Source organism: Neoarius graeffei, chromosome 3 (genome assembly GCF_027579695.1).
Source record: "Neoarius graeffei isolate fNeoGra1 chromosome 3, fNeoGra1.pri, whole genome shotgun sequence".
Classification (NCBI taxonomy): Eukaryota; Metazoa; Chordata; class Actinopteri; order Siluriformes; family Ariidae; genus Neoarius; species Neoarius graeffei.
The window spans coordinates 40339339-40354649 of NC_083571.1; the positions used below are offsets into that span (position 1 = coordinate 40339339).

The following is a 15311-nucleotide window of genomic DNA, read 5'->3' on the forward strand; positions in this document are numbered from 1 at the left end:
GCTGTGACAAACCAGACACTCGCAGATTAAAAATAAACTCAATGCTTTAATGAACACAGTGAGAGAAGACAATGTACAAAAGCCAGGCCAGGTCAATACCGAGAAATCTAACACAGTAATGAGGGCTAGACAAATCGTAGTCGAGAAACGGGCAATGGTCCAAGAACCGGGAATCAGAAAAAGCACAGGCAAGATAAACACAAGGGCTAGGCAAATCGGAGTCGAAAAACAGGCGGGGATCGAGAAACCAGGAAGCGAGAGAGACAAGCAAACAAACACAAGGGCTAGGTGAAACAGGAAGGCAAAAAGGGCCATACATGGGAATGCAATCAGAAATAGAACCGCTCATGAAAATATAGAGGCAATACTGTGCAAAGGGTAAACCAAACAGAGGAGTATAAATACAGATATAAACAAAGAGGTACAGGTGATGATAATTAGAACTCAGGAGAGCCACTACTAGGAAGTGGCTCTGGTTTGGCTGATGAAGTGCACGTGGTAGTGACAGGTGTATGAGGGGGATTGTGGGAAATGGAGTCCTGAGTGTTAGGTGAGCCTGAGAGCGTGACAACTACATCAAGGGTTTTCAAAGTGTGGGAGAGTCAGGCCCCCCCCCGAGAGCAAATAAACAACAGCGCCCCCCTACAATTTTTGTTGTTGCTATACTTAATGTTCCATTCGTATTTAAAAAAAATGGTTGTTGTACACATTTTTATTTTTTTCTTTTACACATTTAAAACATATGAGCTTTATTAAAACATCTTTTTTTACACATTTTAAACATCTGTGCTTTTTTAAAACCTCTTTTTTTTTTTTACACATTTTAAACATCTGTGCTTTTTTTTTAAACATCTTGTTTTACACATTTTAAACATCTCATAGCATCGTGGCAGACAACACACTGTGGCAGTGGAGCATCTTCAGATCCAGTCCATGAAAATCCAAACTTTAAATAATCGTGGTCATACTTCCTTCTTTTTTTGCTTGGCCCAGACTCTGTCTCCTCACTCAGCTTTAGGTACTAAAAATCGATCTATTTTGTCTCTGGCAAAGGCTAGCTGAAGTTCGCTAAATGTCCGCAATAGTAACTTATTCTGGTTTATTTTTCCTGATGTTGCGCGCCCCCTAGGGGAGGTGTGCCCCACACTTTGAAAAGCCCTGAACTACATCATTTATGTGACTGCCAGCAATGTCATGACCAATCAGAACACGTAGATTTGGCTGTTCCAATTTCCACTGGAGCCGTAACAAAAGATTTCTGTAAATGTTACTAGGTTGACAGGGAGAAGATTGTTGTTTCAACTTTGCTGTTTTAGGGCCCGTTTACATGAGGACGCTGTCGGGTAAAAACGACTAAATATTTTATCAGAAGTGCCTTTCATTTACACGGGGACGGCGTTTCCGAGGCTGAAAAACGGATAAAATTGAAAACGCCTTCCAGAGTGGATAAGTTAAAAACAGCCCCCGTTGCATATCCGTCTAAACTACCCAATACGCAAAACTCTGCTCGGATCTGCTCACGTCGGGTATGTGTTTACGTCATACCTATGTCATATACTGTACATGCCAGCCCGGGAAGTAAGAAAGTAAGTAAAAAAGTAAGAGCATGTCTGATTACATCGATCCAACGGACCCTCAAGCTGCTCTGTGTTTTAATGCAGTAGATGTGTTTTCCTGCTCACCCGCCCGGCTGGAGCTCCTCAGTTTGGTGTCGCCAAGTTACACACACGCCGCCCGCTCGTGAAACCATAAACCCGAAATGAAAACAAAACTAGCAGCCGAACGGGTTTATTTTGCTGAGATGGACACTGCCTTTTCTCTTCTTCACCGAAACAAGAGTGAGTGTTACTTAATAAAGGCAGATTAAAAGAGTTTCGGTTTGCTCCTGCTCCTCCCTCAAGCACTACAGTACCTCAGCCGGACCGGTGTTCTGTAAAGTTATCCTAGCAAGTTCTCATACAGACCATTTTATTATTCAAAACAAGTCATTACAAATTATTTGACTCGGCCAAAGACTTGACCAATACGCACAAAACATAAAAATCGGCAAATGCGTAAAATTCTCACCGATTTTCTATCAGCCCAGCTGATCGGTGGGACAAAACTACTGTTGAATTTTCCTACCCTCCTGGATTTCGCGCATGCGTAGTAGGCTTGGTAGGATAACTTGACAGAACAGCGGTGCAGATGTGCAGATCAGACAAGACAGAAGACGTTGCGCATGCGTGCAGACATAGCGGAGACATTTATGCGTCACCGTATAGACGCAGATTTCCTCCTTGAAAACGGTCGTGTAGACGCGGAAAAAAGTGAGAACGAAAACGGACTTTTGCGTTTTTGTTTTATACCGTCCCCGTGTAAAGTGGGCCTTACTCCCATTCCCACAGGACACCATTATAGCATAATAACGGAAAATTTACGGTTTTCACTGTTTGTGTGTCAGTCCTGCGCGCTGTGGCGCGTGCACCTGAAGGCGCACCTCGGGCTGCACACACACCGAGTGGACTCCAGCACGCATGCTGTTAATAATGCGCACCTGAACTTAATTAAGGAGCTATGTGTGCACTTATTTAAGGACTGTACTGATGCATGATCATTGCAAAGTACTATGATACGTTAGTACGCATTACCGAGCCTTTCTGCCCGTGTTTCTGATTCCTGTGCCTGTTTCTCATTCCCGTTCTTGCTTTGCTTCTAATATCCTGTTTGTGCCTCGCCTGACCATTTTGCCTGTTTCACGTGTTTTGGATTTTGCCTGCTGATTTGGACTGTTTGCCTTTGTGTGTTTGTGCACTTTGTATATACTCTGTACCGTTATTATTAAATAGATTACTTCTGCACTTAAATCTGTCTCCCTTGCATACCTGACATTGTGGGAATGGGGTATTACACATGTTTGTCATATACTGTTTATACGATTGACCAGAGCATTTTTAAAGGATTTTCCACTAGGAGACCAACTGGTCTGGGCAATACAATCACAGGCCCCAGAGTCCATGCGGCTGCACCGCTGCGGCATATTCTATGATGCAAAATGGTTCACCAATCACCATACAGACAAACACACTACAGTGACTACACAGCTATCAAGAGCAATTACCAAGCACAAATGTTATGTCAAAGACACTCAAAGTTACACAGTAATGACATCGGATTCTGACATCAGCCATCTCAGTAACCAAATTTTAGTTTTGTTTCTCTTAACCAACATGATCTTGTGTGTATACAGTGGGGCAAAAAAGTATTTAGTCAGCCACCAATTGTGCAAGTTCTCCCACTTAAAAAGATGAGAGAGGCCTGTAATTTTCATCATAGGTACACTTCAACTATGAGAGACAGAATGGGGGAAAGAATCCAGGAAATCACACTGTAGGATTTTTAATGAATTAATTGGTAAATTCCTCAGTAAAATAAGTATTTGGTCACCTACAAACAAGCAAGATTTCTGGCTCTCACTGACCTGTAACTTCTTCTTTAAGAGGCTCCTCTGTCCTCCACTCGTTACCTGTATTAATGGCACCTGTTTGAACTCGTTATCAATATAAAAGACACCTGTCCACAACCTCAAACAGTCACACTCCAAACTCCACTATGGCCAAGACCAAAGAGCTGTCAAAGGACACCAGAAACAAAATTGTAGACCTGCATCAGGCTGGGAAGACTGAATCTGCAAAAGGTAAGCAGCTTGGTGTGAAGAAATCAACTGTGGGAGCAATTATTAGAAAATGGAAGACATACAAGACCACTGATAATCTCCCTCGATCTGGGGCTCCATGCAAGAGCTCACCCTGTGGGGTCAAAATGATCACAAAAATGGTGAGCAAAAATCCCAGAACCACACAGGGGGACCTAGTGAATGACCTGCAGAGAGCTGGGACCAAAGTAACAAAGGCTACCATCAGTAACACACTACGCCGCCAGTGACTCAAATCCTGCAGTGCCAGACGTGTCCCCCTGCTTAAGCCAGTACTTGTCCAGGCCCGTCTGAAGTTTGCTAGAGAGCATTTGGATGATCCAGAAGAGGATTGGGAGAATGTCATATGGTCAGATGAAACCAAAATAGAACTTTTTGTTAAAAACTCAACTTGTCGTGTTTGGAGGAGAAAGAATGCTGAGTTGCATCCAAAGAACACCATACCTACTGTGAAGCATGGGGGTGGAAACATCATGCTTTGGGGCTGTTTTTCGGCAAAGGGACCAGGACGACTGATCCGTGTAAAGGAAAGAATGAATAGGGCCATGTATCGTGAGATTTTGAGTGAAAACCTCCTTCCATCAGCAAGGTCATTGAAGATGAAATGTGGCTGGGTCTTTCAGCATGACAATGATCCCAAACACACCGCCCGGGCAACGAAGGAGTGGCTTCGTAAGAAGCATTTCAAGGTCCTGGAATGGCCTAGCCAGTCTCCAGATCTCAACCCCATAGAAAATCTTTGGAGGGAGTTGAAAGTCCGTGTTGCCCAGCGACAGCCCCAAAACATCACTGCTCTAGAGGAGATCTGCATGGAGGAATCGGCCAAAATACCAGTAACAGTGTGTGAAAACCTTGTGAAGACTTACAGAAAACGTTTGACCTCTGTCATTGCCAACAAAGGGTATATAACAAAGTATTGAGATGAACTTTTGTTATTGACCAAATACTTATTTTCCACCATAATTTGCAAATAAATTCTTTAAAAATCAAACAGTGTGATTTTCTGGATTTTTTTTCTCATTTTGTCTGTCATAGTTGAGGTATACCTATGTTGAAAATTACAGGCCTCTCTCATCTTTTTAAGTGGGAGAACTTGCACAATTAGTGACTGACTAAATACTTTTTTGCCCCACTGTATCTTATAACATAGATCTTCGTTTTCCTTGTTAAATGTATACTTACATGGTACTTGGTTAATTAATTGCAACTGATTGAACCAAATGATAAGACATAACTTGGTTTAAAATTTGGTCTCCCAGTGAAGCTAGTTTGGCATTGACTAAGAGACCAAATCTGGCCACTGGGAGACCATTTGGTACATTTGGTCTCCCAGTAACTATGTTAAAAAATGCTCTGCGATTGACACATAGGGTAGTAACCTGAAAAAATGTATCGTATGTTAAAACATACTCTTGGAAGCATGGATTTCTGATTTTATCTAACTATATAAATATGGTATGTATTGATATTTGACAATAAAATGTATCTATTTTTATGTCTACTCTTTTAACACCCTTTTTTTTAAAGGGTTGAGGTAACTTTTTTCTTCTTTTTTGTTTCTCTCTTTGTCAGATGGCTGTCTGTCCAATCCCTGCTTTGGAGGGGTGGAATGCACCAGCACACCTGATGGCTCATGGCAATGTGGTCCTTGCCCCGTTGGTTTCCAAGGCAATGGAACATACTGTGAGGATGTCAATGAGGTAAGGTGGGAGATGTAATCAGCATGGTGTGAAATGTCCTGTAATTTTCCAGCATGCTCAGATCTGTACACATTCATAAACAGCCTGTTCTTTTCAGGATTTTAATAAAGTGAGAAGCGCAACAAAATGCCCAAGAATCATGTCACATTATTGCTTTTTGTCCAAAGTATTCCTGATTGCACTGCCCATAAGCATTTGTTTGTGTGGGTGTGTGTTCTATTTATAGTGTGATCTGGTGCCTGAGTTGTGCTTTAAAGTCAGTGGGCTACAGCGCTGCATGAACACTGACCCAGGATTCCACTGCCTTCCTTGTCCTCCCCATTACAAAGGCAACCAGCCCTTTGGCATGGGAGTGGAAGTAGCCAGGAACAATAAGCAGGTTAGGAAAACTTTGGCACCATTCTGTCATGGTGGTAAACAGACTTTTACTGAAGGTCATTGTACTTGTGTTAGAATCTTCAATTTCCACACATATGAGTGGGTAATCTGCTTAAGGCCCTCAAGTAAGAGAAGAAAGTCCAAACCACACATTTTCACTAATAATGTCATATTTTCACTTACTCCTAATTACTATTCAAGTACCAATTAAAAATGTTTTATTTCCTCATCCTCAAAAATGTCATTTTCCCTAAAGGCATGTAATCAGTTTTCATTACAAATCAAAGTACACTAACAATATATGTTAGCACTTTGCATGATAACAAACACTTAAAATGTACAAAATATAGCAACAGTGAGATAAACTAAGTGTATTGCCAAACAGAGGCTGACTTTTTAAATTATCAAATTTATTAGAACTTGAGTGTTTGCATGGATTCACATGAAACTTGAAAGACTTATACAGGAGGAGATTCTGAGATCATATGCAAAAATTGGGGTGTGGTCATGCATAGAGAGCGGAGCTAAAGTCAGATGTGTTTTAGGGGTTGGAGTTTGACCTGAAATTTGGTGTGCTGCATTGATCTGCTTATCTATTTGATCTGCTAAGCTGGATTTTTAACCATCGCTAAGTTGAATAAAAAATGTGGCCACCTCCAGCTACACATTTCAATTTATTTTAAACAACTAACTTTGAGCGATCATCACAACTTGGCTAGTATGTTCATATATGGTCTCTTTATGTTTCTATGTATCTTGCCAAGAATTGGCCACTGGGGGCAAGGGGTAGCCTGGGCCCGCCCATCCTAAGCGTGACGCAACATGAGGGCCTGTTGCGAGCTTAGTCTGGCCAGGCAAACTATCTCCAGCTCTTCCAAGCTCCGGAAAAATCGGGAGCCAATCAACTTTGAGCATCTCCAACGGCCCTGGGTAGAGGCGTGTTCAAGGCAGTGACGTAGTAGAACTGCGACTGGAAGCCATAGATTGTTTACAGAATCATTTGAATTTGAATTTATTTATTTATTTCGAACATGTATAAAAATGTATGTAACTATTTATACATACAAAAGAAAGAAAAAAAAAGTGACAAAAAAAGAATAAATAAAATAATATAAAGAGCTAATACATTACAATACACCGCACATTGTTCGAAAAAGGAGTGGGAAGAAGTACAATACTTTTTTTAATTTCCCACCCCTTTTTAACTACCCCGAAATCCAAACTACATTAATACACTTATAAAAATATATACCACATATACACTTCATGATTATCCATATAAATATATAATTACAAAAATAAATATATACTACATACCATATCCATATACATATATATACATATACACATAACTATCTATATAAATATATAATTACAAAAAAAAATATCTACTACATACTTATCCCTGTAAATATGAAGATATCTATCCCCATAAATAAATATATACCATATACTAAGCTAGTTCTAATATAACAATCAACCCTATTCTATTTATCCCTCATCATCCTCCATTAACATATTTCCTCTGCAATATACTTGTTTAAAAATATTTTTTTGTACCTTTTTTTAAACAGATTTATATTTGCACTTTGTTTTATTTCTGTCTCCAGTCTGTTCCATAAAGTCACCCCACAGCTCGATACGCACATGCTTTTCATATTTGTTCGAACCTTTGGTTTTTTAAAATTTAGGTCTCCCCTTAGATTATATCCCCCCTCTCTCTCACTGAACATTCCTTGTATATTTTTTGGCAATAGATTATTTATTGCTTTGTACATTATTTGTGCTGTTCTGAATTTGACCAGATCCATAAATTTCAACATGTGTGATTTTATGAATAGTGAGTTTGTGTGATCTCTGTATCCTGTTTTGTTTATTGTCCTTATTGCTCTTTTCTGTATTGTACATATCGGCTGCAGAGTGGTTTTGTAGGTGTTTCCCCAGACTTCGACACAATAAGTCAGATATGGCAAAAATAATGAGTAATATAGAGTATGCAAAGATTTACAATCAAGAATATATTTTGTTTTCCACAGAATTGCCGAGCACTTTGCCAGTTTTGCTCGTACGTATCCTACATGAGGTTTCCAGCAGACTTTAGGATCCAAAATCACACCAAGAAATTTAATTTCCTGTACCATTTCTATCTTAGTATTGTCTATTATCAATTCTACATTACAATCTATTTTATGTCTCCCAAACAACATAATCTTTGTTTTGCTTAGATTTAATGATAATTTATTTTTGTCAAACCATAGTTTTAGTTTATTTATTTCAGTTGTGATTATCTCTAAAGTCTGCTGCAAATTCTCACCGGAACAAAAAATATTGGTGTCATCTGCAAACAAAACAAATTTCAATTCTTGCGAAATTGTACATATGTCATTGATGTATATTATGAATAATTTCGGACCTAATATTGACCCCTGTGGTACCCCGCATGTAATGTTCATGAAATCAGATTTATGGTCACCTATCTGCACAAACTGTTGCCTGTTTCTTAGATAGCTCGTCAGCCAGCTCCACCCAACTCCCCTAACACCACACTTTTCTAGTTTACTTAATAATATACTATGATCAATAGTATCGAATGCTTTTTTTAGGTCCACAAATACTCCAATTGCTATTTTTTTATTGTCTATACATTTTGTGATTTCCTCTATTAGTTCCATTAGTGCCATCGATGTTGATCTGTCCGTTCTGAATCCATATTGACTGTCTGTAAGGAGGTTGTGTTTTTCAATGAATTTGTCCAGTCTATCTGAAAAAAGTTTTTCGAGTATTTTGGAGAATTGGGGGAGTAAAGAAACAGGCCTGTAGTTTGTGAAATGGTGTCTATTTCCGGTTTTAAACAATGGTATCACTTTTGCAATTTTCATTTTGTCTGGAAATGTACCTGATTGAAAAGATAAATTGCAGATGTGGGTGAGTGGTTTCACAATTCCCTCAATAACTGTCTTTACTGTTAACATGTCTATATCATTCCAGTCTGCAGAAGTTTTGTTTTTACATTTTCTTACAATTTGGATAATTTCTTCCTCATCAGTTGCAGTTAGAAAAATTGTACTTGGATTTCTGTCCCCCATATCTTCTATGTCCCCACATTGTGTTGTTTCGGGTTCCTTTATTTTTGCCGCTAAATCTGGTCCCACATTTACAAAGAATTGATTAAAACCATTCACCACATCCTCCATATTATTTATGGTCTTATCATTTACAGTGTAGTACTCTGGGTAATTTGTAGTTTTGGATCCATTTCTCACAATACCATTCAATACAGTCCATATACCTTTAATATTGTTTTTATTTTTCTCCACTAATTTATTATAATAGTCTTTCTTACATATCCTCATAATATTAGTTAATTTATTTTTATATTTTTTATATTTTTCCTCTGCCTCTATAGTTCGATGCTTTAAGAATTGTCTGTATAATATATTTTTCTTTTTGCAGGCATTTTGTAGCCCCTTGGTGACCCACGGACTATTTGTATATTTATGTATATTACTGTATTTCTTTATAGGACAATTTTTATTATATAGTTCATTGAATATTATTAAAAATTCCTCATATGCTTTATCAACATCTTTTTCTTTATAAACTACATTCCAGTCCTGTATTATTAAGTCATTTTTTAGTGCAATCATGGTTTCTTCAGTTTTCATTCTTATATATTTATAATTTTTATCCTTTTTCTTGCTATAATTACAGTAATATACATTAAAAATAGGTAGGTGGTCACTGATGTCTGTTAATAGTAGACCGCTCTCTATATTATTTTCCAGGATATTAGTAAATATATTATCTATTAAAGTGGTGCTGTGAGAAGTGATCCTGCTTGGTCTGGTAATAGTTGGGTACAGTCCCATACTTAACATTGAATTAATGAACTCTTCTGTCATTTTATGTTTCTTATGATTTAAGAGGTCGATGTTAAAATCACCACAGATGTACATGACCTTCTGAGTTGATTTTATAAACATACTTTCCATCCAATCTATAAAAACTTCTATGCTTGATCCAGGAGATCTGTATATACAGCTCACCATTATATTTTTCATTTTTTCACAGCATATTTCTATTGTAATACACTCCATCCAATCATCAACAGCTACCGTCATTTTATTATTAATTTTATATTCCAAACTATTATCAACATATATTGCCACTCCCCCTCCTCTTTTGTTCTTTCTATTGATATAATTTAATTCATACCCGTTCAGCTCAAAATCTACTCCCATCTCATCGTTGATCCAAGTTTCTGATATGGCTATTATATTGAATGGAGTATTGAACTGACTGAGATATTCCTTCATTTTATGGAAATTGGCATACAGACTTCTGATATTGAAATGAATAATTGATATCTTATTTCCGTCTCTGATCTTTGCATTGTATTGATATTCAGTGTAATACCGGCAGCTGATATTGATGTTGCTGAAAAGATTATTTTCCGGATCAATATTATTTTCCATATCTTGTATTTTGTGCTCAGTATAATGGAAAGTGTCCAGTTCTTGTGTCCAGTGTCCAGTGTCCAGTCCTTGTGTCATGATTGTAAATTGCTTTATTTGGCTCCCTCAGAATTTGTCCAGTTCCCCAATATCTCGGATGACCAAGATCTTGGCCTCTTCTGGAGATCCCCTCAACTTGATGAAAATCTTGCAGTTTTGTGTCCAAGTGTTTTGGATTTTCCCCTGTTTCCTTAGTAGTCTCGCCTTTTTTGCAATATCTGCATTTTTTTTTTGTTAAGTGCTCATTTAAAAACACATCTGAGCCTTTCAGTTTCTTCCCTTGTTTTAACAATTGCATCTTATGCTTTCTGTTGGCAAATCTCATTATTACAGCTGGTTTGCCTGTGTTGCTTCTCCGTGGGAGAGGGTGACATGCTTCAATGTTATTGCTTTTTACCTCAATCCCCTTGGAGTGCAGGAATGCTAACACCTGTTTCTCCACAGAGTTAGCATCCTCATTCAGTTCCTCTCCATCTCTTCTCGCCACTGCTCCAGCATATGAGCGGGGTTGAATTTGCAGTCCGGTCACAATGATGTCATTCATCCGGGTGTACTGCTCCAGCTCCTCCACTCGGTTCTCGAGAATGGCGATCCTCTTTGCCTTCTCTGAATTCTGCAGCCTCAGAGCTTTGACCTCTTCTACCAGGTCCAGGATGGTCTTCTGCTGCACCCTGACAGCAGAGATTTCTTCCCCCAGAAAGTCGAGGGATTTTTTAATATCATCAATCTCCTCGACCGTAGGAGCTTTCTTCGGGGGCATTGCGTTTGTTATTACGCGGCCCGTTCCTGCGCAACCTCTCGGCCCGCTCTCGCGCAGCCTCGCTCCCGCGCAACCTCTCGGCCCGCTCTCGCGCAGCTTCGCTCCCGCGCAACCTCTCGGCCCGCTCTCGCGCAGCCTCGCTCCCGCGCAACCTCTCGGCCCGCTCTCGCGCAGCCTCGCTCCCGCGCAACCTCTCGGCCCGCTCTCGCGCAACCTCTCGGCCCGCTCTCGCGCAGCTTCGCTCATGCTGTATTGAAAGCATTCAACGGGAAGTTCTCATTGAAAACGGAGCAAAGAGCAGCCCTGGAGGTATTTATTGAAAGGAAGGACGTTTTCGCCTTGCTCCCGACCAGCTTCGGTAAGAGTTTAATCTACCAGTTAGCCCCACTAGTAGCCAAATCAATGGGGCTCAGTGAGAATCCTATTGTCGCGTCACATACGTCAGAGGAAAGAGTGATGTGATTTGGTTTAAGCTTCGTCACAGCCTTTTCTGGCTTCAACCAGTAGCAAACTGAGGCATTTCATGGAGGCGGGTCAACCACGGGCTCTGGGAAACGGTTGGGCTGAATATCTTGGCCAGACCAATAGCTCGCAGAGCTTTGAAGTCGCATTAGCCAGACTAGGCAAGGGGTGCTTGGACTCCACAGATTGTTGGTTGTGGCTATATTTAGTGGTCCAAACACCAAAGGTACTGGAACCCTATTGTAATTTTTAAGATTTTTTATTTTTAGGCAGCTAAGCACATACAGCTTCTTCTTCTAAAACTGATCATGCAGACCATGATCATGCAGATCCTAAGTCAGTAAATCAGCAGTAAATCAAACTACAACTCCCAAGTCTCACAATGCCCTCTGTCTCTGGATTATTGAACTCAGCTGACACTCATTTCCCTAATCACTGCTCTCCCCACTTAAGCCTCTTACACACACCACTTCAGTGCGAAGTATCGTTCTGCTCATTTCAGTACATACCAAGCCTTGTTTCTCTGGCTGCCTATTGGTCTCTGACTCTTTTCTTGCCGTTTCTCGTTTTCGTCCTTTGTCTCGTCTCTACCAAGTTGTTTGCCGATTGCCCAACCCTCACTAGTCTTCAACCATGATTTCTGTCTCATTTTGGCTTTGTTTACAGTTTGTTTCTCATCTTCTTCTGCACATACATCCGTAAGTGCCTGCACTCTGACAGGATACTTCACCACCATGGATGTAGTGGAGGAAGCGAAACAGACTGCGCTTAACGCTCAGGGACACCTTCTAAGAGAACATTAGCTGATGCTAGTGGACCTCAACACACGGATGGTGCAACTAGCTTCTGTGATGTCGCAGGCCCGCCTAGCACTCCAAAGTTCCTCCGAGCCCCATGCTGCAACTTCTGGCTCCAGAAAGATTCGCTGGGGACACGAATGCATGTAAGGGTTTCCTGCTACAATGCTCCAGGTATTTTGCTACTATGCCTCACCTGTCTGATGAACATAAAATTGTGAAGTTCCTCTCTTTTCTCACGGGCAAAGCACTCCGATGGGCCAGTGCTGTTTGGAACCAAGGAGAGGAGCAAATGAAGTCTTATGAACAGTTTCTCATCCAATTTAAGAGGGTCTTTGGCTATGAACCCAAGGGACTTGAGGCAGGAGAAAGCCTTCTCAATATTTCTCAAGGTTCCTGGAGCGTGGCTGAATATGTCCTGGACTTCAGGACACTGGCAGCAGCCAGTGGTTGGAATGATCCAGCTCTGGAGGCTGTTTCTCGTCAAGGCCTGCATCCAGAAATCCTCAGTGAGCTCACCTGCAAAGATGAACAATGCACGCTGGACTCACTCATTGACCTAGCCATTTGCCTGGATCATCTGTTGACACACCACCCCCCATTCAGGAAAGTGTTCAACCGGTTCAGTCATCTGACAGCAGTTCACCCATGGAAGTGTCATGTGTCAATGTCAAAATTGTTTAAGGTTCCTGTACTGTTAAAGTTGGCAGACGCCACACATGTACTTTCTGCTTTTATCAACTCAAGAGCAGAAGGGAACTTTGTCAGCGACTCAGTTACCCAGCAGTTTAACCTGCCAACCACTCTTCTCCAAAGCACACTCAGCATCTGCGCTATTGACAGAGGACCCATAGGAGAGGGTTTCATCACTAGGCGCACCACTCCTCTTCACATACAGGTAGGGGAGTTGCCTTTAGAACTCATCTCTCTCTGTCACTGCTACAGAGAACCATGACATTGTCCTTGGTTACCCTTGGCTACAACTTCATGACCCCTTGATCTCCTGGCAAAATAAAGAAATACTCCAGTGGTCACCAGCCTGCTTCCAAAGTTGCATAGATCAACCACGAGTCAACATTTCATCAACTTCGATGGAAAGACCTCAACCTGATTCCCTTGACAATGTCCCTGAGTGCTACCTGGACATCAAGGGACTGTTTAACAAAGGAAAAGACTGTGGGTTACCACCTCATCATACATATGACTGCAAAATTGACTTGCTGCCAGGTATGTCATCACCATGGGGCCGCATTTACTCACTCTCTCCCAGAAGGAGCACGCCGCTATGGAGGAATATATTCAGGAGGCTCTCAAACAAGTCTACATCCAACCTTCCAGATCTCCAGCCTCAGCGGGATTCTTCTTTGTGGAGAAATGGGGTGGTGGTCTCCAGCCCTGCATTAACTATAGAGGGCTTAATCAAGTCTCAGTAAAGTATCCATATCCTCTTCCACTGGTTCTGGCAGCTTTGGAACAACTCTGCGAAAATCTTTTCCAAGCTCATCATCACCAGTTTTTCCCAAGTGGCCCACTCTTGGCCTTAGGGCATGACTGTAGGCAGAATCTACTATCTAGCAGTCGATTAAACTCGTTAGAGTCCATCATAGTTCTCTTTGCTTGGGATCAGTCAATCCCTAGCAACATCTCGATATTGCTCCAGATCTTGTTAGGAGGTTTTTTTTTTTGTCAAACAACATCTTTTGCAAAGCACTGTTTTCCATACGGCATACATGGCCCATATATTTCAAATATTGGGCGTGGCAATATTTTATAGTGTTGAAGTTGTGTTTGTAATGAGAAAACTGACAACTTCTCACATTTCAGACTCAGAGCCGTGAGTCGTTTTTATTAACACTACAAGTATATCTCAAACATGGCGCTGCGCATGAACAGAAAAGCAGCGTGTCAAAACATCACCCGGTTCCTTAAAGGGACCGCAACTATTATCAGAAGCACAACAATCAAGACGGTGAATCTATAAACAAGTGCTTAACAAAGAGCTGAGCAAAACCTGCATGGCAATGCTGTAACAAACACAGTTATGAAGGTGAATTATGCATACCTTCATGAGTGCACTACAAGAGCATGAATTTGTAATTTTGCATAGATGCTCATTTGAAATCTTGAAGGCCCAGTTGATATCTCCTTCTACTTGAGTTGCAGGATCTACGCTTTTCTTTCGCTGGATGCAAGAGGGAGCATTTTTTTTCTAGCAAATCCACCTTGTTAGGGTTTTGCTGGGATTCGAACCTGGTTCGTTGGTGTGATAATCCAGCAAACCCCCACTAGGCCACCAGGGGGATGACTCAAATGCAGAGGCGTGAGGCGGAAGTAGAAAAAGAATCAAAAGGTTTATTTAAACTATATACACTATATACAGGGCAAAACAAAAGACAAAAAAAAACCAAAGAGTATAATCCAAAAGAAAAGCAAAGTGCAAAAATACAAAAGCTAAGAAGATCAAAAAACACAGTACAAAGGAAACTGGAGATAAACATAGCACAAAGAATCCGTGACAAGAGGACTGAACTCAGGGGTATAAATAGACAAACTAATTAAGGACACAGGTGAAGATAATTAGGCAATTAACACAAACTCAAAACACAGGAACAGTGGCGGCCTCTAGAGGCCAAAATGAACACGACATGAAAAGGAAATAACAGCGGCCTCTAGAGGCCAAAACAGTCCTAGTCCTAACAGGACCCCCCCCTCTAGGAGCGTCTCCTGACGTTCCCAGGGCGATCCGGATGGGCCGAATGGAAGTCCCGACATAGTTCTTTATCAAGGACATCCCGAGCAGGAACCCAGCAGCGTTCCTCAGGACCATAGCCCTCCCAGTCCACCAGATATTGCAACCCGCCGCGGACCCGGCGGGAGTCAAGCAGGCGATTCACAGTGAACACAGTCTGCCCCTGGAAGATGCGGGGGGGTGGGGGGTTCCTAGGGGCAGGGGCATACGTAGACGTCAGTACGGGCCGTAACAGGGAAACATGGAATGTGGGGTTG

At 41.1% G+C, this 15311-nt stretch overlaps 1 protein-coding gene across 6 annotated transcripts in view; it reads left to right on the top strand.

Annotated features, from left to right (window-relative positions):
- Positions 1 to 15311, top strand: part of thbs2a (thrombospondin 2a) — a 174476-nt gene that overhangs the window by 67362 nt on the left and 91803 nt on the right. For all 6 annotated transcript variants that reach the window (XM_060916832.1, XM_060916831.1, XM_060916833.1 and 3 more), the window contains 2 exons: positions 5267 to 5394; positions 5621 to 5773. In XM_060916832.1, coding sequence (XP_060772815.1) covers positions 5267 to 5394; positions 5621 to 5773 — 281 coding nt within the window. The remainder of the gene's footprint in view (positions 1 to 5266; positions 5395 to 5620; positions 5774 to 15311) is intronic.